The sequence below is a fragment of the Chiloscyllium plagiosum genome, chromosome 22 (assembly GCF_004010195.1).
Source record: "Chiloscyllium plagiosum isolate BGI_BamShark_2017 chromosome 22, ASM401019v2, whole genome shotgun sequence".
Classification (NCBI taxonomy): Eukaryota; Metazoa; Chordata; class Chondrichthyes; order Orectolobiformes; family Hemiscylliidae; genus Chiloscyllium; species Chiloscyllium plagiosum.
Window position 1 is genome coordinate 15,958,471 of NC_057731.1, and position 25,278 is coordinate 15,983,748.

At 40.1% G+C, this 25,278-nt stretch overlaps 1 protein-coding gene across 5 annotated transcripts in view; it reads left to right on the forward strand.

Annotated features, from left to right (window-relative positions):
- myofl (myoferlin like) overlaps nucleotides 1-25,278 on the forward strand; it is a 226,217-nt gene that overhangs the window by 9,503 nt on the left and 191,436 nt on the right. For all 5 annotated transcript variants that reach the window (XM_043712471.1, XM_043712473.1, XM_043712472.1 and 2 more), the window contains exons 2-3: nucleotides 1,926-1,981; nucleotides 2,394-2,485. In XM_043712471.1, coding sequence (XP_043568406.1) covers nucleotides 1,926-1,981; nucleotides 2,394-2,485 — 148 coding nt within the window. The remainder of the gene's footprint in view (nucleotides 1-1,925; nucleotides 1,982-2,393; nucleotides 2,486-25,278) is intronic.

Here is a 25,278-nt window from a genome sequence, read left to right on the forward strand (position 1 = left end):
CTCAATTCCACCCAAAACCTTCCCTGGATGTATTTCTGGGAATATCCTCTCTCAGTACAACTGTAAAGCTATCCTCTTATCAAAAACGCCACTCCCCCTCCCCCTCCCCTCTTACCTCCCTTTCTATCCTTCCTGTAGCATTTGTATCCTGGAACATTCAGCTGCCAGTCCTGCCCATCCCTGAGCCATGGTTCTGTAATTGCTATGATATCCCAGCCCCATGTTCCTAAATATGCCCTGAGTTCATCTGCCTTCCCTGTGGGGCATTGAAATAAATGTGGTTTAATTCATCAGTCCTACCTTGTTCTCTGCTTTGCCCTGCCTGCCCTGACTGTTAGACTCGCTTCTTTTATCAACTGTACCATTCACAGATCAATCTCTTTCCTTACTATTTTCCTGGGTACCAGCCGCCCACCTTAAGTTTAAATGCTCCTGAGCAGCTCCAGCAAATCTCCCTGCCAGTATATTAGTTCCCTTCCAATCAGGTGCAATCTGTCCGTCTTGTACAGCTCACTTTTACCCCAGAAGAGATTCCAATGATACAAAAATGTGAATCCTTCTCCCATACACCAGCTCCTCAGCAATGCATTCATTCTTCACAATAAAGTCAGATTGCTGTTCTCAACAGCAAAGACCGAGACTGAAGGGTCTGTTTCCATTCTGTACAGCTCTGTGACTCTGGTTGGAATTTGCATGGAGTAAGGCAAAGCCAGAGAGAGACACTTGGAAAGGAAAAGTGGCTGTAAAGTGAGTTTTGGTAAAGACTTAATCAAACACTAGAAAGGAAATAGAAAACAATGAAGGTGAACAAGCCAAAAGATTAAAATGGAAATTCCATCAGAGATGAGCAGAACTTGAAGGTAGGTATACCCAGAAGAGAAGATTCTGTCTACCTGCTGCTGGGAATATAGTTTATAGAATATAGTTTAAATGAAAGAATCAAAATAAACAATTAATTATTCATGCGCATAAAAATGAGTTTGCCTGTCAAAGTTAATGAAGGTTTTCTCAGGAAACAAATGTTTGCCTTTGTCTTGCTTTCTTGCATTTATAAATTATCATGTGATTTATTAGGCCTTTGTTTTCGGTGGTCATTCCCCTGATAAATCAGCTGGCCTGTTCAGTTTCCTGTGGTAATATAACTGTTCTGCCTCCTGATTACATATGTGAAGGTTTTAGCAGGTCTTCCAAGTCTAGCCTGCTAGTGGAACAAGTGAGATGAGCCATATCTGTCTGAGGTTTAACTTATTGATAAATAGTGTAGGAGAAAGTGAGGGCTGCAGATGCTGGAGATCAGAGCTGAAAGTGTGTTGCTGGAAAAGCGCAGCCGGTCAGGCAGCATCCAAGGAACAGGAGAATCGATGTTTCGGGCATAAGCCCTTCTTCAGGAATGAGTAATAAATAGTGTACCTGACTGCTGAGATGTGAATGTTAGTGCAGAAAATTAATGAAATCAGAAAGCATTTTTATATGTTCACATACAATATGTATAAATTACATTTTGAGATCAGTTTGGTAATAAAGATTTATTGCCCCCTATCCAACATATTTCCTATAATTTGTAGAACATAGTAGAATTCCGAAGTGAGATTTGGTCAAAGTAGTTAGACCAGCTTAAATTGAATGGAATTACTTACATAGGAGCAAATTAACATGCTGAGTTGTTTTTACATGCTTCTGTACTGGAATATGAAGTAATTATTGTAACTGGTGCACAAATGGGCTTTGTTTGAGTCTATTACCAAAGTGCTAATAGTCTGGATATCTTACATTTATGGAAAGTAGTGTAAGAATGGTAAGTCTCATAAAGATCACTTTTGACACTTGTCTTTTTCATTATTGATTTCTTTTAAAATTGGGAACTCAACATGGCATGCTTTACATAAACAACAAGCAAATATGACACATTTTCAACTCTTCTTTAGATGAAAAGAAAAAAACCAAGTCAATTGACAATGAATTGAACCCCGTCTGGAATGAGGTAAGAGTGCTTAGATTAAATGAACTTTTAAAAGTAACATATTGCAAAGTCATGTAAAGGATCAAATCTAATCTTGCAAACCAGTAGATATTTATAAAATTGCACCCAACTGCAGTAATATGTTGCAGTCTGGTCTAGTGCTTTTTTTATATAAGAATTCTCTATCATTTGGAGTATAACTAGCAAAAATAATTCTGCTGAAATAGGTTTTTAAGGAAAAACACTCCACCTGAAAACATTTAATAGTACTTAATCTGGAGGAGTTAAGTATACCATTAATGCTGTTAAAGTTCAATACTTGTGTTTTAAACATCAGTTATTCAGCATTTATTAATTTGGGGATGATTCTAAACTAAAGAGATGTTACCAGGGACTAACACTGGTGACCATTGCCTTTATTTTCTTCTTGCAGAGAATTGAATTTGATTTGAAAGGACAGGCTCTAAATGTCTCTTCATCAATTCTTGTTGTGGTTAAGGACTATGAGACAATCGGAAAAGACAAGTACGTATTTTCATTTCAATTTTATTTATTTCTAATATTTTTCTAGTCTCACTTTATCAGTGTAAATGCAAATGTGGCCAAATGTTGAAGTGTTCTCCAAAGTACTTTTGAGCTAAGTGGCATGCTTGATATAAGTTTTGTTTCTCAAAGGAACACTGTTGCATTCCTTTATAAGTACAAGATGCTTACTTTAGAAAAAGATAAGCTTCTCAGCAATTAGAAACAACTGACAACAAATTTCGCATTTTGTATTGCTCTTTTGCTGTGTAACTAAAATCAACATAGCCTATCGACTGTAATAATTTGGTTTGAGCTGGGAGATATCCTTTCTAATCCATCTTTCTGCACACTGCCCATAGCTCTGCAGCTTACAGCACTTAAGGTGAAGATCCAGGTACTTTAAAAAAGACTTTGACAGTCTCCACTGCCAATTCGGGCAGTGTATTTAAAGCATCGCCATCATCTGCATTTTTAAAAAAAAAAGCTTTTCCTCACCTTAACCTTTCTGACACTTAGCCTAGAGCTATGACCTCAGGTTTTTGAATTGTCCACAAAAGGAAACAGATCCCTCCTGTTTACGCTATCTCTACCCCATAATCTTGTATACCTCAGCCTTCTCTGTTCCAAGGGAAACAACCCCAACTACTACAATTCTCTCCATAGCTACAAATCTTCAGCCTCAGTGATTTTCTGTGAATAGTTAAATATGGAATATGTGGTTTTGTTCTGTGGGGTGTACTGCTGAAATCACTTGGAAATCATCATTTTGTTGACAAGTTCTGCTTTTGTGTTTTGCTGTAAAAACAGATGAAAGTTGCAAATTGTTGAAATAATGGGTAACTGTTTTAAACAGTGGATATAGTTCATCAGAAAAAGCTCTCTGACCTGGTCAAATGAATTATGTAGAATGTCAGATTTTACCACTCTGTTTCATTTCTTAAATTTTAAAAATCAAAAAGTTAATTTTGCCATTTTCTAACCCTATGTCTTTCTCTTTGCAATATAATTTTAAAAGCTGCAGGACAGCTGTTGTTTTTAACTTCCTGGTTGTTTATCTGAGTTCATATGACTTAGCTGCTTATCCTAGTGGTTGACATCCTGGTTGCTGGACACCTGGATATCTTGTTGACTTGGTATCTAATTCATTTTCAGGAAAAGATACTTTCGTGGCATAATGTTAGTGTCCCCCTTCTGAGCAAGAAAATCCAGGTTCAAGTCCTGCTTGCTCCAGCCATGTGTTGTTAACCTACTTGAGTCACCTGATTTCTAATCTAAAGTCTATTCCTGCTCTTGTGGGCTTTTCTATTCAGTCCCTGTTTATAGAATATTGAAATGGTCATGAAAGATGAGATCCATGTCATGAAGATTGGGAATTACCTTCAAGCTTAGTGAGCATGGCTGCTGACTGCATAATTCAAACTGACATGTTTCTAAATTAGTGTTGATTACTTCACAGTAGCTAAGATAGCCATCCTTTACTACTGTGCCTATGGTCTTGGTAGTAATCTTCAGTGCCTGGAATTGAGACAGAGAACTGATATTGGTGGGCGGCACGGTGGTTAGCACTGCTGCCTCAGCGCCAGAGACCCGGGTTCAATTCCCGCCTCAGGCGACTGACTGTGTGGAGTTTGCATGTTCTCCCCGTGTCTGCGTGGGTTTCCTCCGGGTGCTCCGGTTTCCTCCCACATTCCAAAAATGTGCAGGTAAGGTGAATTGGCCAGGTTAAATTGCCCCTAGTGTTAGGTAAGGGGTAAATGTAGGGGTATGGGTGGGTTGCGCTTCGGCGGGTCGGTGTGGACTTGTTGGGCCGAAGGGCCTGTTTCCACACTCTAATCTAATCTAATATATTGCGGGGGAAAAAGAAAGTGTACCTAAGGTCTAAGCAACTAAAAGCAAAGTCCTTGACGAATTTTGAGAAAGTAGGAAGGAGCTCAAACAGGAGATAGGAGGGCCAAAGGGGGTTATGAAATGTCCTTTGCCAGCAGGGAGAATTGCAAGGCATCTTTGTGTGTGTCCACTCAAACAAAGGAGGTTGTGTGTGAAGCCAGAGGAAATGGATAAGATCCTTAATGATTACTCTGCATTGGTACTCACCAAAGAGATATGTGAGGGATTTTGAGGTTAGGGAAAGGTGAGAGAGTACTCTTGGGTAGGCTAACATAATGGAGCAGTGTTGAGTGTCTTGAAATGTATTAAGGTAGATCTATTCCTAGGGCTGGATGGAATCTATCACAGGAAACTGTTGGAGACAAGAGAGGAAAGAGCTGGGGCCTTGACCGATATCTTTGCATCCTCTTTGACCTTGAGCGAGGGTCCAGAGAACTGGAGAATGGCCAATGTTGTTCCTTGGTTTCCTTTCTTAAACAAAAATAATCCAGATTATTAAAGGCCGGTAAGCTTGATGTCGGCGCTGGGGAAGCTATTGGAGAAGATACTGAGAGAACTTATTTATATTTGGAAGTGACTGGAATTGTTAGTGATAGGCAGCATGGGTTTGTGTGGAGAAGGTTATGCTTCACCTGCTTGATTTAGTTTTTTTGAGGTGACCAGAATTATTTGGGGAAAGGGCAGTGGATGTTGTCTTCGTGGACTTTGGTAAGGTTTCTCACTGCAGGCTGATACATAGTCTCATGGGATCTGGGATGAGCTGGCTAGATGGATACAAAAATGGCTTGCTCGTGGAGCGTCGTGGTAGAAGGGTGATTTTCAGAATGAGCCGCACGGTGGCTTGGTGGTTAGCACTGCCTCACTGCTCCAGGGACCTGAGTTCAATTCCAGCCTTGAGTGGCTGTCTATGTGGAGTTTGCACATTCTTCCCAGGTCTGTGATTTTCCTCTGGGTGCTCCAGTTTCCTCCTACAATCCAAAGATATGCAGGTTAGGTGAACTGGCTATGCTAAATTGCCCGCAGTGTTCAGGGATGTGTAGGTTAGGTGCATTAGTTACAGGTAAATGTAGCATAATAGGCTAAGGGGAATGGTTCTAGTTGGGTTACTATTCAGTGGGTTGGTGTGTACTTATTGGGCCAAATGGCCCCTTTCCACAGTATGGATTCTGATACAGTAACTAGTGATTTTGTGCAGGGATCAGTCCTGGGACCTTTTTTTTTTTGCTATATGTAAATGATCTGAAGGAAAATGTAGGTGATCTGATGATGCCAAAATTGGTGGAATTGTAGTTTTAGGCAGAGATATGGCAGATGGAGTTTAATTTGGGCGAATGTGCAATGAATTTTAGAAGTTCAAATTCAGGTGCAAATTATACAATAAATGGCAGAACCCTTAGGAGCATTGACAGAGAGATCTGGGTGTTCAGGTCCACAGATCCCTGTAAGTGGCAACACGGGTGGAAAAGGTGGTCAAGAAGGCATACAGCTTGCTTGTCTTCATTGGCTGGGGCATCAATGTACAAGTTGGCATGTTACATCTGTACAGCAGGTAACGTTTGGAATATTGCATGCAGTTTTGGTCGTCACATAACCAGAAGGATGTGGATGCTTTGGAAAGGGTGCAGTAAAGGTTTAGCAGGAGTTGCTGGGTATGAGAAGTTGGATAAACGTTTGTTTTTTCACTGGAAGGATGGAAGCTAAGGAGTGACCTGATAGAGGCACAAGGTGGATAGTCGGAGGCTTTTTCCCAGGGTGGAAGCGTAACTACAAGAGGGCACAGGTTCAAGGCGAGAGGGGAAAGTGCAGAGAAAATTTGACTGTTGGGTGCTTGGCACTCTGCCAATGGATGTGGTGGAAGCAGGCACATTAGCAATGTTTCAGGTGTATCTTGATCGACGCAAGTGGGAGGTGAAGAGGGATAGAAACTGCATATGGGGAATACATAGAGGGTCTACATAAGAATTAGAATTGCCGCAGGTTTGGTGGGCCTGTTCCTGTAGTGTATAGTTCTTGCTCTGTGATTTTTTTCAGGTTTTTAAATTTGTATGAAAACCTAATGTATTCAGCTCAATGACTAAGACATTGCTAGCTTAATGTTTTTTTTAAACCACACCCATGACTGCATCAATGCTCTGATCACTTCCTGTTCCTTTCACATCCTCCTCTGCCATTCTCACCACCCTTTGTTTTCTTTTGTTCCTAGTTCCCACACCAGCTGTCAAGTTCCCAATTCTCACGCCCTCTACCTCTAATCTCAACAATACTGTTGTCCACTTATTAAACAGCTCTCTTCTCATTGCCAGCTCAGAACATGTGATCAGGAAGTCTCCAAGCCTGCTCCACCATCCACTCCAATGTCACTTTCACATGCTATCCCCATACTATTGTTGTTAGTCTTTGCAATCTATCAGTTTCTGTCTTGAATGTGTTGATTTTTAGCCCTTCTGGGCTTCACACCCTCTGAAGAAATTCCTCCTCATTTCCATTCTTAAGTAGCCTGTCTTTTACCCTAAAGATGATTAAATTGGTTTTTTTTTTTGCTTCCTCTGGCTGGTTAGTCCAGAACCTGGGAGCAATTTGTCTACATCCACCTGGTGCATGCTGTAAGAACGTCCTAATTTTCAGTTAAGTCCCCTTGTTATTTTTGTCAACTTTCCCCTACTGTTTTCCTATTACTGGAGGTAGATAAATAGTCTTATCAATTACTTACGTCAAGCATCAAGACACCATCAAACTATTTTGTTAGTGCACAAGGCATTTGACCAAGTCAAGATGTTTAGCATTGTCAAGCCAAATCACCTTCCCACTCCTCTATTATCATGACAGGTCTCCAACAAACCATAGTTTTTTTTTCTTCATGACCCATGCCTCTTCAAACTGTAATCTTCTGTCCCAATCTACCCTCATTATCACTAAACCTGAGGGTTTGGATGCATCCCTTCATCTCAGACTTGAGTCACTTGACGTACACTTTTATGCCTTTTCTCTGTAAACTTTCTTCCCTTTATTGCTTCCACTTCCATGAGAATGCTCTTGAAATCTCTCAATCTCTGTCCTACTGACTGTCTTTAGACCTAAGGACTTATATCATTAGTTGCTGCTTTGCTCAGGAACGTGTTTGTTCCCTTCCTTCCAAAACACCAATGTCTCTTCCTTCACCTAGTTCAATCTATCTTCCTCTTCCATATCTCTCTAACTTTTGTCATTTTGAAAGAACGTGTGCATATGAAATGTCTTGTACATCTGCAGGAATTTTGCAGTTACTTGACAATGTTTTAGTGAACAGCTACTGTAAGCATTGCAGCTAATTTGTACACCAATACTAAACCAGAGTACCGAGCAATTATTCCGTTTTTGATGATTAATTGAGGAAAACCAGGAACTGAAAATTCAGCTCATTTCTGGTATTTACTAATCAACCTGCTCAGGTGTTAGCACAGACCTCTGGTAGAGGTAATACATGACCCTGAGCCTCCGGGCTCGGAAAGGTACCACTGCACCTGCAGTTGGCCGCACCACCCTTATGGCAGAAAGTTTAAAAATCACACACCAGGCTTATTTGGAAGTACAAGCATTTGGAGCGCTACTCCTCCTTCAGATAGTGGGGCAGGATCAAAGTCTAAGCTTCTCCTGGTGCAGACCTTTACTTGTTTCCACACCTACACCTCATTTTCATGCATCGACAGCAATAATTTCAGCTTCTACATCTGCAAACATCATTCTCCAAAGTTCATCAAAGTGACTCCTTTATTTCCTCATTAATATTTTACTCTGTGACCACACTGGGTTTGGACTTGGCTTTTGTGTTTATACTGATATGTCATTTCTCCACTGTGTCTCCTTGCTGTTTGTTGTCTAAGGGGTTGTTGGGCATTTGTTCTTTCTGGCCCATTCAAAAAGTGTCAACTCCCATTTCCAGCTCTGCTAATCTGTACTGCACCACTGTCCCAATGTATTGGGTTCTTATGCCCCATGCCTTCTACTCTTAACTCAAGCTTTTATGCGTGCATTGTGGCTGAGCCTACAGCTGACTTGAATATTCAGAACTTCCCCTCATAAACTCACTGCTGCTTCCATTTTTTTTTTAAGAAAGCTTCCCCTTAACTTTCTTTTGAGCAGGCATTCACTCAATTCTAATAATCATACGACAGCTGCTTTTTTCCTATTCGTTTCTCAAAAGAAATAATTAATGTGAAAATGATGCATTCTATTAACACAAGTAGCTGTGTTAGCAAATTTTGCTTTGGTGTTGAACTTGGAACCAAATGCTCATATATATTCAAAGTGATTAGTCTTAAAGGGACATTACCTGTCTGAAGGGTGTCTCCTTTTTTGTGTGGACTTTAGCAGTGTTTTATTAATATTCTTTATATGCAAGTAAAATGGGTATTGATTCCTCTAGGTGTTGTCATTTGTGTGCAGCATAAATGACCATATTATCATTAAGCAATAGATTAAAGTGTTTCATTAATGGTGTCTGATGTATAGATCAATGAAAAGTGTGCAGAGGGCTAATTTAAACTTAGTGAATTTACTGTCAGTCAAAACACTTTACACAATCATCTTGCAGTCACTTAGCAAAACAGTTGTTATTTCTGCAAAAGTGTATCTATTTATTTTTTATTTGTTAAACCCTTAGCCCATACTTTAATTATCACCAGGTTTGACTTTGATCTGAAATCCACTTATTAGTCAGAAGCTTGTTTTGCATCTTGTTGTGCATCTTGTTGTTCTCCTGCCGAAATTGTTATTTCTGCAAAAGTGTATCTATTTATTTTTTATTTGTTAAACCCTTAGCCCATACTTTAATTATCACCAGGTTTGACTTTGATCTGAAATTCCTGTGTTAAGACTCCACTTATTAGTCAGAAGCTTGTTTTGCATCTTGTTGTTCTCCTGCCGAAATCTTACACTTCCATGAGCTCTTCAAGCTCACTTCACATTGTGCCCCAGTTTCTTCCCAATTTGAATCTTGACTCGATCCCATTATCCTTCAGATTTTCTCTCCCTTCTTTCATTTGCAATTTTTTGTTCAAAGTTTCTCCCCACCTGACCTGTTTTTAAATCATCTGTCACCTTTTGATGACTTGAGGCTTTGAAATAGCTTCTTGTATATGAGAAGCAAGTTAATACATAATGTTATTTAAACTGTGGTTAGATGCCACTCTAGAGTCTGTGCAAATTAACTAAATATACTTGGCATTCAACTCGATGCTGTTTTGATTCTTAAATTGAAATTTTCAGCGGATTATCAAATGAGTTTGTGTAACAAGAAGAGGATAGAGTTCTGTAATGGTCAGTAAATTTGGTAGGAGCTCGTTCTTTGAAGAAGTCCAGTCAAATATTAAAGTTTGCTTTATTCAACGGGCCTTGACTTTTCTGCCTGAAATTAGCATCTGCTGGAGGATGGGAGGAAATGTTGACATCAGACATTCCTGACTTATTAGTCACTGAGTAACCCTTCCAGTTTTTAAAATTAATTTTATGACAGGATATCCCTGATTCCTGTACTGAAATTCATTCTGTTCCATAGTAAGTTACAGGAGTCTGGTGAATTGAGTTTTGTGAAGAGAATCTTTTGACAGTAATAGAGAGCCTCAGCTTGGGAACCAGCTTGAACTTGCTTGATGATTGTAGGTTGGGCTAGGAGTGAGGAGTTGCAACACATTCTATGTACAAGTATCTTTGCAAAGCCGCCTTCTGGCTTCAGTTTTGTTCAGTCCATTGCTAATTTCTTCAGGTAAAAATATCAAAACCTCAAAGTGCTAGGAGGGGAGCTTTCCAACGATTTGTTGAGGAACATGAAGAAAATTACGAGTTGAATAGTATTTTTAGTGTTCACATTTCTATGGAAGAAATGGTGACTTAAGCGTGTTTCAAGTATCAGCAGCTAACGTCATGACAGCTAGTCTGTTTTGTACCCGCTGCAACGTGTTCCGAGGAATTCTGGACTATGGTTGTGCATTGTTTGCTGTTTTGTAGAGGCATGTTCTGCAATCCAGGAGTGGCACTCACTTTGGTCAGAAAGAACAACTTAGTGAAAATATTGCTTTGTGTAAGCTACATTAAAATGGGACCAATAATCTTAAACTGTGCTCTAACGTTATCTCCAAATTATTTTGTTTTCCAATTTTACTTTCAAGTGCTCCTCCTTAACTGTTTTATGATCTATCTATCTTGCAACTTTTGCCTTTGCCTTTTCCAAATTCCTTCATTTCCCTGGAATGCTGGACGTCTTTTAACGACTGACGCTCTAATATTAATCCCTTCCTCCACCTCCAATTTTTTTTAAAAAAGAATGTGCTGTCTGAGTTCAGAGACCAAGTTTGTTAGTAAGTGTTAGTTTATTTTTCAAACTTGATTTTTGTAAGCACAGGTCATTTTTGAATTCTAATACTTGAGTATAGTGCTGCAGCATCCCCACCTCCAACATTTTTTTAAAAATTGCATGTTAACATTAGCTATTTTTATAGTTTTTGTTGCAAGCTCAGTCATCACATTTTGTGGCCACAGAAAGGTGCTGATCCTTAAGGGTGGGGCAAATTGTGGGTTGTGAAACAATGCATTGATCTTCTTCCATACCTGGGTATGGAAATGCAACAGTGAGCGCTTTTTTTTCTTTCTCTCGTAGTCTCCTCCCCTTTCAATATCTAGGTGATCCCCTTATCTGCGGGTAATAGGTTCCAAGACCTACCGCAGATGCCCGAAACCAAGGATAATAGGGAACCCTATCATTTAAATGGTAAATTTATCTCCCCAGCAGCCCCTGGGATGTTTCATGTAATATTTTCAGGCTGCAGATGGCTGAAATTGCAGAAACCTAATCTGCAGAGATGGGGATTCTACAGTAATTTTAAACATTTGAGCCTGCTCTCGTCCCTGTTAAAATGTGCTGGGCTGGAAATGCCTTTTTAAACAATGGTGCTCAGTGGTGTCAGGCATCTGATCAGTCACTAACATTTTAGTTCAGGAAGTGGAATTGAACTACATATGTGGCTAAATTAACATTCCAGCTGGTGACAATTAGAGTTTTAAGAGCAAGGGTAAACTAACCACCCTACAACACCTCCAAAGAAGCTGAATGGTTGAGTAAAGTTGCAACTAGTACTGTAATCTTGGAAATGCAAAACCATGTACAAGTAACCTAGCAACAGCTTTGGGCACACCCTTCAACATGGGGAATACAAGATGATGAAGCAGCCTCTTCCGAGCTTTTACGCAATAGCTCCCACTCAATTTTTCTCTCTGTAATTTTGGCCTGACTTAGTTGCAACAGAAAAAACAATACATTAGTCTATTGGCAGACTTCTAACCTATTCGGAGAACAAATGTAATAGTGCTGTCTCCAGTGGTGCTGCCTTGTTGGTGTGTATCAGTTTCTAAACTGTTGGCTAAATGTGCAGAATGGATCTGGCCCTGAGCCAACTGAACTTTCTGCAATGCTTAAAGCCAAAATTTCAGTTTGAACTTTTAAACAACTCCATATGGGGAAGAAAAGCTGAATTGTAGTTCTGACATTAGCCCCATGCTGTGCAGAATAATTTTGTGTATGGCGCAATCCTTCCCTTTTAAAGAATGGCCTGGGTATAAAATATTACTACATAGGGTTTGTTTTTAGCAACAGGTTTTGTTCTAATGTATGCAAACTTTACAGGTCATTCATCGTCATAACTCTACTTCAGCAAACAGGCTTTTTTGACTGGTCTTGATGTTCAATCCTTTCTTTGTTTTTGATCATCTTTTTGAATTGAAATTTATTTTTAATTAACAGTCTAGTGAAATCTAGAGCAAGTTCGGAGTTGGAGATGACAGCGTTAAGATTGTTTACATTCTGGGGATTGGGATTGTTTATAGGAGCCATACTTGGGACATTATTTTCCAGAAAGTGCAATGGACTGGATTGCAGAGTATGGTTATTCTATAGTGGTGAGGCAAATGGTTGCAAGGCAAGCCTGAGATTACAGTCAATTTGGGATTCACTCATATTTTATTATTTGAACTCCATTGTATGACAGCAGTTTCAAAACACATCAGTGTTTTCTAATTCAGTTTTAGTAAATCTCCTGCAGAGTGTTGCACAATCAGAATAGTGGTTAATAATTCAGTCTAATTGCATTGCTGTTTCATCTTGTACTCCCGGCTCACACAAAGATACATGAGGCAAACAAAGCACATGGTTGTGTGTGTTTCTAATGCTGTCTTACATAGGATTGACCATTGGTCTGAAGCCAGAAGCTATAGCTTGAGGGATGAAATTCTGCAGCAAGCATGGCTGACCACGGGGGTGTCTCACTCTTGCTGCTGGCCGTGGATGGCGAAGTGATGGTCTTGTCATTGGACTGTTTATTACAGAAACCCAGATCATGTTCTGGGCACCTGGGTTTGAATCCAGCCATGGCGAATGGTGGAGTTGGAATTAATTAAAACTTGACATTAGAAGTCTGACCATGAAAATTGTTGTCAATTGTTGGAAAAACCCATCCAATTCACTAATGACCTTTAGGGAAAGAAACTGCCATCCTTACCTGGTCTGGCCTACATGTGACTCCCAATCCACAGCATGACTCTTAATTGCCCTCTGGTCACCTAAGGATATGTAATAAATGCTGGCCTAGCCAGTGATGCCTCCCTCCCTATGAAAGAATAATATATTGGAAGACCAAAACCAAAATTGCTGGAAAATTTCAGCAAGTCTGGCAGTGTCTGCGATGAGAAATCAGTTAACATTTTGGGTATGGTGACCCGTCTTCAGAACGGTTCTGAGGAAGGCTCACTGGACCTGAAACATTAATTCTGATTTCCCTTCACAGATATTGCCAGACCTGCTGAGCCTTTCCAGCAATTTCTATTTTTTTTGTTTCTGATTTACAGCATCCGCAGTTCTTGTGGCTTTAACATTAGTAGAACTTGCAGGTGGTTGATCAAACATCTTTGGTTTGTTATAAACACCCCCTGTGACCATCAAGCCCTAGAATAGGATTCTAACCTAAAGCATCTGAGTTTTGGATAGGGAGTATATCCAGTGACCCGAGACAGACCTCAATTGACTTCATGAGAAGAGACATGTTCTGGATGGATATGACAGTAATGTACTAAAACTTGCACAAAACATGGTCAAGGTAATGCATTTTGAAATGAAAAACTAAACACTGTATTCAGGTGCTTTATTTTCTCTTGTCCCATTTGGAAAGATTTGCTGTGTGTAGCTTGGCCAGAATACAGTTGCATTGAGAAGTATTCCAGACTAAATACATTGTAATGCAATTAAACTATTAATGGTTTTGGAATGCAGAAAGCGTAGCCCCTTGAGTGTATGGTTGGTAGATTTTTATTGAAGGTGTTGGAATCTGGATCAAGCTCTCTCCTGAGCTGATAGATGAAATGTCAGACTGCAGAGAGAGGGCATTTATCCTTGGATAAGGATTTTCCATCTTCTGGATGTTCAAAATGTTTCACGTCTGTTTTCTCTAGCAACTAATTTAGACTAAGATGTCACATGAGATGTATGATCAGTTGATCAGGATGCGAAGAGAGATGAGGATTTTTTTTTTAAAGAGGAGTTTAAGTGCCTATTTAGAAACCCACTAGTTGCAGTATGGAAGTAGGCTGTTTGGTCCAACCAGGCCATACCAGCTTTGTTTCCCTTGTGGAAGGTGTGGTGCTAATTACTCTGGCCCACTAAGTTCCCACGATCTTTTCTTAATCTACTTTTTTCATCAGATACACTAAATCTAGATTCAGTCTGAATAATCTGAGGGGAAATGTTTTAGTTTAAGCAAGAAGGATCTCTAGGGATTTGTACAGGGACGTCAGCCTTTCACTTTGTATATAACATATAGTGATGACATTTTAAATCCTTTCTTAGTGATTCTGAGGACATGGCAGTGTGAAAGAGTAAAAGGCTTTATGGATTTGCTTGCGTGCATGTGATTAAAAGCTAATATACAGACCAAATATTCCACGTTAATAAAATGTTTTAATTGCTTGGGAGTTTCCCATTCAATGGGATAAAAGGACACTTTAGTTGAACAGACCCCTTGGTCAGACCACAGTTTGGAGCCTTGTTTTTAGGCAGCAAACCTAAGGTAAGATTTCTACACATTGTCCTCAACGGAGATGTGGTGCAGATTCACTGGAATGAAAGGAATTTGAAGAAAATTTGCAAAAATAATATTGCATTCCTTGTAAGGTAAGGGACTGATCTAATTGGATTCTTCAAGTGGGTAGTGACAGAAAAGCGATCACCACCACTGGGAATCCAGACAAGCTGATATGGCCTATCGCTCCCAATTCTAAGCCAATTTAAGAGTGAAAATAGAAATTGGGACAGCAGAAATCTGAAAATCTCTTCCCATCCTCTTTCCACATCCTGCCTCCTTTCAATGCACTCCCTGCTGTGGTTTCTGAATGAATGAAATTTTCCAGTTAGGTTTTAATGTTTATTCCCTAGGTTAAGATGTGTGTAGAAGTGGATGCACAGACTAGTCCTAACCTAATTTAAGTAGAACAGATTCCAAGGGTGCACTGAGACTTAAATGTGTCCATTATGGAGTCCATCTTTCTTGGCTATGTCATATGTGGCTGTTCTACCGTAAAAGGTATGCACCAGTGGCCTGTGTAATGTTGGTTTGAAAGAGTAGCAACTTTGCCTTGCCAGTGACACAGAGACCTTTTTTATAAAATTCTTTTTGGGAGGGACTGTTTTATGTTGCAGAGCTAAATATTTAAACTAGCTCTGACTCACTGCTGGAAGGAATGGCGTTTGGAACTGAACTGGTCTGGTCTTGCATTTATTTTAAATCTTGTTCAGACTATTTCAAAAAATTCCAGTCTGTTAAGTAGTGCAAGATCACTGGAGATGTAATACAGATCTTAAAATGGTTTTCAGGCATTTTCATAGGGACCTATTCAAATATCTCTAGAAATGAGTCCTATTTTCAGACATCTGGTGCCAATAATAGAAACAACAGCAATCCTTGGGACATGTGCTTTTACATAAATTGCAACTTCTGTTTTGCAGTACATCTGTATATAAGCGATAACCATACTGTGGCTGGGAGGAGACACTAGTAAGTTGAAGAGGAGGAAGGAGATGTAAGTTTTTGTGTAGTGAAGTGAAAGTATTTTAGGATTCCCTCGACGAAAATAATGTGAGGGGGGCCTTTGTGCTATGTTCCAGTTGAGGCGGTGACATTTGTACCAAAAGGATGTCAGACTGAAATGACCAAACTGGTCAATCTGGTACTGTCGATTACATCATCAGCCCATCCTTCCAGGAACGGAAGAAGGGGTAGACCTGGGTGATAGTGTGAGTTAACTAAAGGGTGCAGGTCAACATGTACAGATTGGAAAGATGAGCGCTTCTTTTGAAACTTGCTGACAAATATTTAGCTAGTGGGCGAGTAGCTGATGACTGAGATTTGGTGTATTATTGGATGTTAGTGGTTTAGTTTTGGCCATGATAAGTTAACTGCTGAAAGATGATTTTATGCATGAGGTAGTCTGGGATTATTGTGTTTTAGGTTTAAATGGAAAGCTGAATTTCAGCTGCTTTGCATTCTCCATTTTGCATCCTTGCTTTAGAAATCATTGCTTATTTTAAAAGAAAAGCTGAACCTGCTGCTGAGAGTTGATTATTCAAGCTGCACAGGCAATGAGACTAACCTTTTTCCAGCTGGTAGACTTAGTGCTCTAACCTACTTTGTGCCTCAAGCTATAGATTGTAAACCGGCTTTATCAAGGTGCAACATCAGAGTAGAAGGAAGGGCAAATGGGTTACATCAAAAGTCTGTCAAGTTATTGACAACAGTTTGCATTTTCAACACCTTTTTAAGCAATTTTTCCAAAAATTCATACTCTATATTGTGTGCAATCATCTGGATGCCCATACTAATGCATGGCAAATAAAACTTGTTTTTTGCTCTTGTGCTGTTTTGACCCCTGAGCAACAGCTTATTTGTAATCCTCTCGAATATCATTAACTGTGAATACTATAGCCCAGAATTTGTTGTAATGGGGATGTACCACCATATGAAACCAGAGGTTCCCAACTTGTCTCGTGAACCTCTGAGACTGTGGGGTGGGGGGTGCAAACTGTTCAGTCACTTGTTTCAAGGTACCAAAGGTAGCCATGAAACTGATAGCTGTGACCTTCCTTTTTTCCATGTTGTCTTTTCCACAGTCAGTGGGCACAATTTATTCATCTGCTCTGAGGCCTGATTGCAGCTACAGCATGTGAAAGATGTTTCATCATGTTTCTTTTTCAGGGCAAACCCAGCCGTTTTAATTTTTAACACCTTCCTCAGCCCTGTCCAACACTCAACAATGCACCCACTCAACAGTTCCCTAACCAACTTGGCAGCTGCTGAATAACCCTCTCTATTCTATGCCCTCCTGTCCATGCATACTAGATTTTCACTCTGGGATCATATGAAGTTGAAGGTATTAAAATGGGTTGTTGCAGAAAAGCGTTTGGAAAGCAGCGATCCTCTTTGTCCTGCTCTATCTTTCCAGTGAGAAATTGATATGAGAACTTGCTGGAGAAACGGTGATGGTTCATTGTGACAGGGTGGGGAGAGGTGTGGCCAGTGGATAAACTAAAATGCTATTGAGATGAGATGCTATAGAATCCAAAACCCAGTGTAAAAAAATTGAATATTATATTATGCTCACGTTTGCCCAATTTCAAATTGTTTTATCTCTGGTCTGTTCTTTTTACGTCTGGCTGGTTCACCAGATGGAAACCTGAAGCAGCTTCTGTGTATTCTGACCTTACTCCTTTTCCCCAGCGCCTCTAATGAATATCATGGAAGCTATAAACTTTCAGGTGTCGTTTTCTTGGGTAGTTGGCCATCCTATTGCCATTATTGATTTCTTTTATATTTTAATGTGAAATGGGGCATGTTTTGCTACAGGCCATATTTGAAACACATTGGATGAACAATTTAAATTGCCATGCTATGGGGAAGAAAAATCAGATTTAGTTTAAGGCAACCTACTTGTTTTCCGGGATCTGTATAATACTTTGCCATTGTAATTATGGGTGGCACGGTGTCTCTGTGGATAGCACTAATACCTCATAGCACCAGGGACTTGGGTTCAATTCCAGCCTGGGGCAACTGTGTGGAGTTGGTTTCCCATGTCAGAGTAGGTTTCCTGCAGGTGCCCTGGCTTCCTCCCAGATGTGTGCAGGTTAGGTGGATTGATCATGCGAAATTGCCGATAGTGTTCAGGGATATACAGGTTAGGTGGATTAGCAACAGGAAATGCAGGGTTACAGGGATAGTTTTGGGGGTGAGTCTGGCTGGGCTGCTCAAGAGAGTCTGTGAAGACTTGATGGGCCAAACGGTCTGCTTCCACATTATAGGGAGTCCATAAAATTCTATGAATAAACAACTAGTGGGCGGCACGGTGGCACAGTGGTTAGCACTGCTGCCTCACAGCGCCATGAGACCCGGGTTCAATTCCCGACTCAGGCGACTGACTGTGTGGAGTTTGCACATTCTCCCCGTGTCTGCGTGGGTTTCCTCCGGGTGCTCCGGTTTCCTCCCACAGTCCAAAGATGTGCAGGTCAGGTGAATTGGCCATGCTAAATTGCCAGTAGTGTTAGGTAAGGGGTAAATGTCGGGGTATGGGTGGGTTTCGCTTCGGCGGGTCGGTGTGGACTTGTTGGGCCGAAGGGCCTGTTTCCACACTGTAAGTAATCTAAACTAAATTAAAGAATTCAGTACAACTAAGGATTTATTGTTTAAACATGCCCCCAAATCATTCTACGTGTAGTGGCAATCATAGTGCTGTCAATTTAATTGATGTGATCTTGTCATTGCATTTAATTTTGTCATGAATCAGCAATTTACTGTCCTACTTTTCCCACAAAATTCTTTTGTAGAGCAGCAGGCAAATCCTAGGAAATTACATGGTGTGATTGATATCAAAAGTTATTTCTGCCCAACTTGTGCAATAATTAAACAAATTCTGGCCCTTAATTCCATAATTGCGGAGAGAACCACATTCTATAAAGGGCTATTAGGTCACATTTTTACTGTGGTGAGAAATCATAGAATCCCTACAGTGCAGAAAGACGCCATTTGGCCCATCAAGTCTGCACCAATCCTCAAACCATCCCACCCAGATTGATACATTAGCCCTGCATAATGTTGTAATATGAGCCAGAGTTTGATTTGTATCTGTGCTTTGTGGTATTTTGGTGGCAGGCCAGGCAAAATACTGTTTAACAGAAGCAAATGAAGTAGTGCTGCTCAGTTAGGAATGTTCTGCATATTTTCAGTTTTTAAGATATATTGCATCCAAACCTCCAAATGTTTGTCAAATTTCTGCATCCACAATAGTCTCCCCTTTAATTCAACAGAGAAGTTTTTTTTCCTTTTTTAAATACAAAAAAGCCACAAAGTTTGAAATGACATTAGATGTGCCATCAATGCACAATATCTAATACCCTCCCTCCCCTCCCTCAACCAACTTTGAAAACAAAAAGTAAATGTGTTGTTTGTAAATGAAGAATGAGTTAGTCTAACGCTGAAGAAATTAATTTTAAACTAATTTTGTATCGGAAATGTTATCTTAAGTTGTTGCATTCTTCTCATACTAAAGACCAATCCACTTTCCTGAAAATATCTAGTAAACATAGATTGCAAGGAGAATCTGGGCAATAGCAATGAAGGAGGTGCAAACAAGGGCCTGGCATAGTTTCACATGAGACCAGTTAATTAGACCCACAGGAAGATGATGCAGTTATTCTAAACAGGATAAGTGGAACTTAATGTGAATGTTGATTGACTCTCGTCCACGCAATTTTGGTTAGATCTGAGAATCTGAAGTGTTCAGGCTTTCTTAAAAAAAACTTTGAATTAATCTTTTACTTAGCCAGTGCTATGCACTGTAGCTGTACACATTCCTCTTTGTGGAATGCAAGTTGCTTAGTATGAGCAATGACTTCTGATAGCATTCGAAATTGTGAAGTCTTGACTACTGAATTTTTTATTTCTTTTTAAATCACCTTTAAACTATGATCATCTTCTGTACCTAAACTTAAAGTGATGTGTTTTGGATATTGCAGCACTGATTGATTGAAAGGTGTAGTTGGTAATGTAGCAGGCCGATCAGTGTAGTTTGAGTAGTGCGGAGAGTTTACAGTACTGTATATGCTTGACATAGCAGGTTCTGCATAGGGAGAGTAACAGCACTATTGCAATGTATTTTGGGTAGTTCAGGGAGGATTTCCATCTGTGCACTTTACTGATTAGTTTTCTCCTGCAATTTTACAATGCTGTCTTCATTAAAGTATGCACGCCACGTCAAAGCTGCTGCTCTTGAGATCTTGGACTCAGCTTACATCACATGTCATATTTAAAACCCCCAATGTTCAGCATTTCAATCACTGCCTGCCTGCCCTGAAGGTGCCACAGGAGTCGGTATGGGTTGGAGAAACATGCATGCCATCATAAGTTAACCTTCCAAAGCCTAAAAGGTCAAATGCCACAATCTTCCCTCTGCTACTTTGCAGTCATACAGCACCAAGACTCATGGTCAATCAATGTCAATATTCCATGCAGCATCTTTTCTCAATGAGTCCAAACACCACCCGCACGCCTGCCCCCCCTCCAAAAATGGTCAACCTTCTCCAATCCCTTTGTTTAAAAAAAAATCAGCAACGCGTCGTCGTCTCTCTGTCTGTAAATTAAGAACAAATGAAATAGAAACAGAAGCGAGTCGTATGGCCCCGATAGCCTGATGCTACACTTCAGATTTTGCTGATATGATCTTGGCCTTATCTCCGTTTTGCTGCTGCTTCCCGATAACCCTTCAGTCTTTATATTTTTTTTTCTAAAGGTGCTCACTCTCACTTGAAGGAGAATTAAACTATTGACCAAGATCTCTCCTTTTGTATAGTTACAGCAAACCTTCCTTTTTATAATCGACCCCTCTTCTGGTGAAAGCCAACATTTTACTTGCCTCTAATTATTTGCTGGACCTGGATGCTACCTGTTCTGTGTACAAGGATACCAAGATTCTTCATAGCAGCATTGTTGCTTTTGTCTATTTTAAATATTGTGAAGCTAAGCTTATTGGGCTCCATGTTCCAAAATTTTGCCTATTCAACTCACCTGTTGATATCCCTTTGCAGGCACACTCGCTGTGCGCGTGCTCGCTCTCTCGTTCCTTCTAACTTAGTTTCCCAACAATATTGGGATGACCAGCAAATTTAGTGTCGAGAGGTTGTGGATACTTAAGGGTGCAACCCAGATTGCAGTGGCAACCTACTAGTTAAAATATGTCAGCAAGGAAATCGCCCTTTTTCTTAATTTTGATTTTGCTTGACCAAATGCCTCCTTTTAAGATGTCTGCCATTACATATCCGCCAAATTAATTTTTATATCTTAGTTTTCTAAAGGTAAATCTGTTTTCAGTTTTGCAATTGTCTTTAAGCTTTAACTAGCTTCTGGCTCACATTTCTCACCCTCAAACTCTTGAAATTCTTCTTTTATGATCAGTCTTATGTTGATCCTTTCCTATGAGATGATTAATCCTGCCTTATTAAACTCCTCCTGGTCTCTGTTGATCTGTTTATGGGTTTGTTCCACAATATTTTTCCAGGTAACTGACCTGAATGCTATCTGTATTCTCGTTCTCAAAGTTGCCTTTCTCAGTAAGACTTGCTCTGTATGTGAAGATTAAATTCATCTCCAATTTTTGGCAGCAGTTATCTTGCAGGATCCTATTGATTTGATTCCTATGGAGTTTGGCTATTTTCAGGAGTCCTAGGGATTCATTCCACAGAGAACATCGTGTCCTTGCTAATTTTTATCTCTGCCTAAACTGATCTTGATCTTCTGAGCAAAGATTATTTCTCTCAGCTATTCCAAATTCATTATCCAATTCTTCATTCCTTTGCACCTCCCCTTTGGAAATGTCAAGTACAGCTGTTATTTAGTTCCTAACCACAGTCACTTTGAAATCACGTCTTCATACAATGTGTTAACCAAAATTGTTTCTATATGTACCACCACCAATTCATCTAAGCTTTACAAATACACACAGCATTTGCAGCAAATCCTTTTTAGTTTTGTTGGTTTTTCTGCTGGGTTTTTTTGCCTACTTAGGGCCTCTGGGATGCACCTTTTGATTGGGTTAGATGTCTGTCTCTTTCTATTGTTTTCAAAGTTAAAAATCTCAACACCAGGTTATAGTCCAACAGGTTATTTGGAAGTACAAGCTTTCAAAACGTTGCTCCTTCAGGTAGTTGTAGAGAGTGCGGACTGCAGATGCTGGAGATCAGATTGGAAATTTATCTGTCATTCCTTGCACGTTATCTGCTGTATCCGTTGCACCTGATGTGGTCTCCTCTACATCGGGGAGACAGGACGCCAACTTGTGGATAGTTTCAGGGAACATCCCTGGGATACCCGCACCAACCAACCCCCCCCCCCCGCCCCGTGGGGTTATTAGGTTGGATGTCTGCCTCTTCCTATCATTTTCAAGGTTAAAAATCCATTTGATTATCTTTTTGAAATTATAACTGTGAAAAGAATTATGATAATTCTGGACTTGGCAGCGGATGCATTTGGAGTTCCTCTGCCACTTTAGCTGTGATGGTACTTTGTTTCCCACTTGCAGGAAAGCCTGAATTTCCAACTTCCTAGCTATGATGAAAGCTCAGGAAGAGAATTGCTATCCCATTTATGAAAATGTTCCAAACACAAACTATAGAACCTCAAACAGGAAAGTGGTTGAACAATCATTATTTCCATAAGTGTATCAAAATATGTTGCTATTTTATTGTTCATATTTTCAATGTCTCTTTGCTCCCAGATGCTCCTGACCTTAGTCTTTTTTTTATTGTGGTAAGCAAACTCAAGCTGCCTATGTTAAAATTTTGATTTCAACCTTCAGGCTGTGATAACCTGTTCAGCAAAACTTAATGCAGCTTGCAAAGAGCTAATCTGCCGTTGCAGAATACAATGTCATTCGTAGTATGCATGTGTGTATGCCTAGCTTGTTGAGGTTAGTCTGCGCAGTATAAACCTTGCTTTCTCGAACTTTCATCAGTTAGGAATATGCACTACTCCTTTTTTACCTAGTTCTCTTTTAAATTAAATGGACTACAGTAATTTGGACTGAATTAAGAATTTGGAACACCTTTATAAGTATATAGTTTTTTTGTATTTGCCCAACTTTTGGAAATGGGTTACAATCTCTTGGTATGCAGATAGAAATGACCTGCACAATTATCTTGCTTCATCAGCTATTTGGTGACTTAAAGGGAAGGCTGGATTGAGAGTCTTGGGATCTTGTGCTTTCAGAATCATCTTAAGAACGTAAGACACAGGAGTGGAAGCAAGGCCATTCAGCTCATTGAGTCCACTCTGCCATTTAGTCATGGTTGATGGGTGTCTCAATTCCATTTACCCGCACTCTCCCTTAGCCCTTAATTCCTTGAGATCAATCTCTGTTTTGAAGACACCCAACGTCCCAGCCTTCACTGCACTCTGTGGCAATGAATTCCACAGGCCTACCACACTCTGGCTGAAGAAATGTCTCCTCATTTCCGTTCTAAATTGACCCCCTCTAATTTTAAGGCTATGCCCACGGGTCCTAGTCTCCCTGCCTGAAACAAATTCCCAGCATCCATCCTTTCTAAGCCATGCATTATCTTGTAAGTTTCTATTAGATATCCCCACAACCTTCTAAACTTTAATGAATACAGTCCCAGAATCCTCTGCCGATCATATGTTAGGCATGCCATTCCAGAGATCATCCATGTGAATCTCCGCTGGACACCAGTCCAGTGTCAGTGTGTCCTTCCTGAGGTGTGGAGCCCAAAACTGGACACAGTATTCTAAATGGGGCCTAACTAGAGCTTTATAAAGTCTCAGAAGCACATCACTGCTTTTATATTCCAACTCTGTTGAGATAAATGATAACATTACACTTGCTTGCTTAATCACGGACTCAACCTGCAAGCCAACCTTTAGAGAATCCTGGACTAGCACTCCCAGATCCCTTTGTACTTTGGCTTTATGAATTTTCTCACTGTTTTAAAATATAGTCTATTCCTGTATTCTTTCTTTCAAAGTACGAGACCTTACACATGCTCACGTTGAATTTCATCAGCCATTTCCTGGACCACTCCTAAACTATCTAAATCTTTCTGCAGCCTCCCTACCATCTCAATACGACCTGCCTGTCCGCCTAACTTCGTATCATTGGCGAACTTCACCGGAATCCCCCCAGTCCCTTCATCCAGATCATTTAAAATATAAAGTGAACAGCTGTGGCCCCAACACTGAAACCTATGGGACACCACTTGCTGCCATTCTGAAAAAGAACCTTTTATCCCAACTCTCTGCCTTCTGTCAGACAACCAATCCTCAATCCATGCCAGTAGCTCACCTCAAACACCATGGGCCCTCACCTTACTCAGCAGCCTCCCTTGAGGCACCTTATCAAAGGCCTTTGGAAGTCTAGATAGATAACATCCACTGAGTTTCCCTGGTCTAACCTACTTGTTACGTCTTCAAAGAATTCAGCAACAGGTTTGTTAGGCACGACCTCCCCTTACAAAATCCATGCTGACTTGTTCTAATCCGACCCTGCACTTCTAAGAATTTAGAAATTTCATCCTTAACAATGGATTCTAGAATTTGACCTACAACTGAGCTTAAGCTAATCGGCCAATAATTTTCCATCTTTTGTCTTGATCCTTTCTTGAACAAAAGGGTTATAACAGCCATTTTCCAATCATCTGGGACTTTCCCTGACTCCAGTGGTTTTTTTTTTTGAAAGATTACAACCAATGCCTCTGCTATTTCTTCAGCCACCTCCCTCAGAACTCTAGGCTATAGCCCATCAGGGCCAGGAGATTTATCGATTTTTAGACATTTTTGGCTTTTCTAGCACTTTTTCTCTCTCGTTATGGCTACCATACTCAACTCTCAATTTTTGGGGTATTACTCATGTCTTCCACTGTGAATACTGACACAGTACTTCAGCTATTTCCTTATCTTGCAGCACTAGCCTTCCAGCATCAATTTCTACTTTTGCCTCGTTTGTTTTTTATGTGAAAGTTTCTTTCAATACTATCATTTCTAATATTACTGACTAGCTTATCTTCATATTTGATCCTCTCCTCTCCTTATTTCTTTCTTTGTTATCCTCTATTTTTGTAGTCTTCCCAATCTCTTGAGTTCCCAGTGCTCTTGGCCACTTTATAGGCTCTCTTCCTATGATATCTTTCCTGACTTCCTTTGTCAGCCATGGCTGACAATCCCTCTCTGGATAATTTTTCTTTTCTTTGGGATGAACCTCTGTAATGTGTCCTCAATTACATCCAGAAGCTCCTGCCGTTGTTGCTCTATTGTCTTCCCCACTAGGTTCTGCTTCAAGTCGATTTGTATTGGTTATTCCAGAGACTAGGCCATCGTCACAGATTAGAGCAGATGTCAGGGGAGGCTAAAATGGTTGCTCATCAGTGATCATGTTGTTTTGACACAGGAGCCTGAAGATTTCAATGATAGCAGTTATTTCAGTTGGATGTCTTTGAACTGGCTTAATATTCAGTCACCTAGTGGATTTAGACATCCTTCACAAGTTATGCAAATCTAACACATTGCAACTTGATTCTGCTCTTGTGTTGAGCCACAATTATTTAAAAGCTGCTTTGTTGCTTGTAACTGGGTGTACAATGCATAAACGTGTCTTATGCAAATAATTGGCAATGCATCAGGAAAAGCTTCTCGTTGGAATCATTGGGTTCATTTCCTTTTAACATGATGTTTGTTAATGGGATTGGTCATTAGTCAGCAACCTGGGTGTGGTTTTAATGCTGCCTTAGATGGTTACAACAGCTTTACTTGGTTTGAGTCAAAGTCATGAGGAAAGGGTAACAA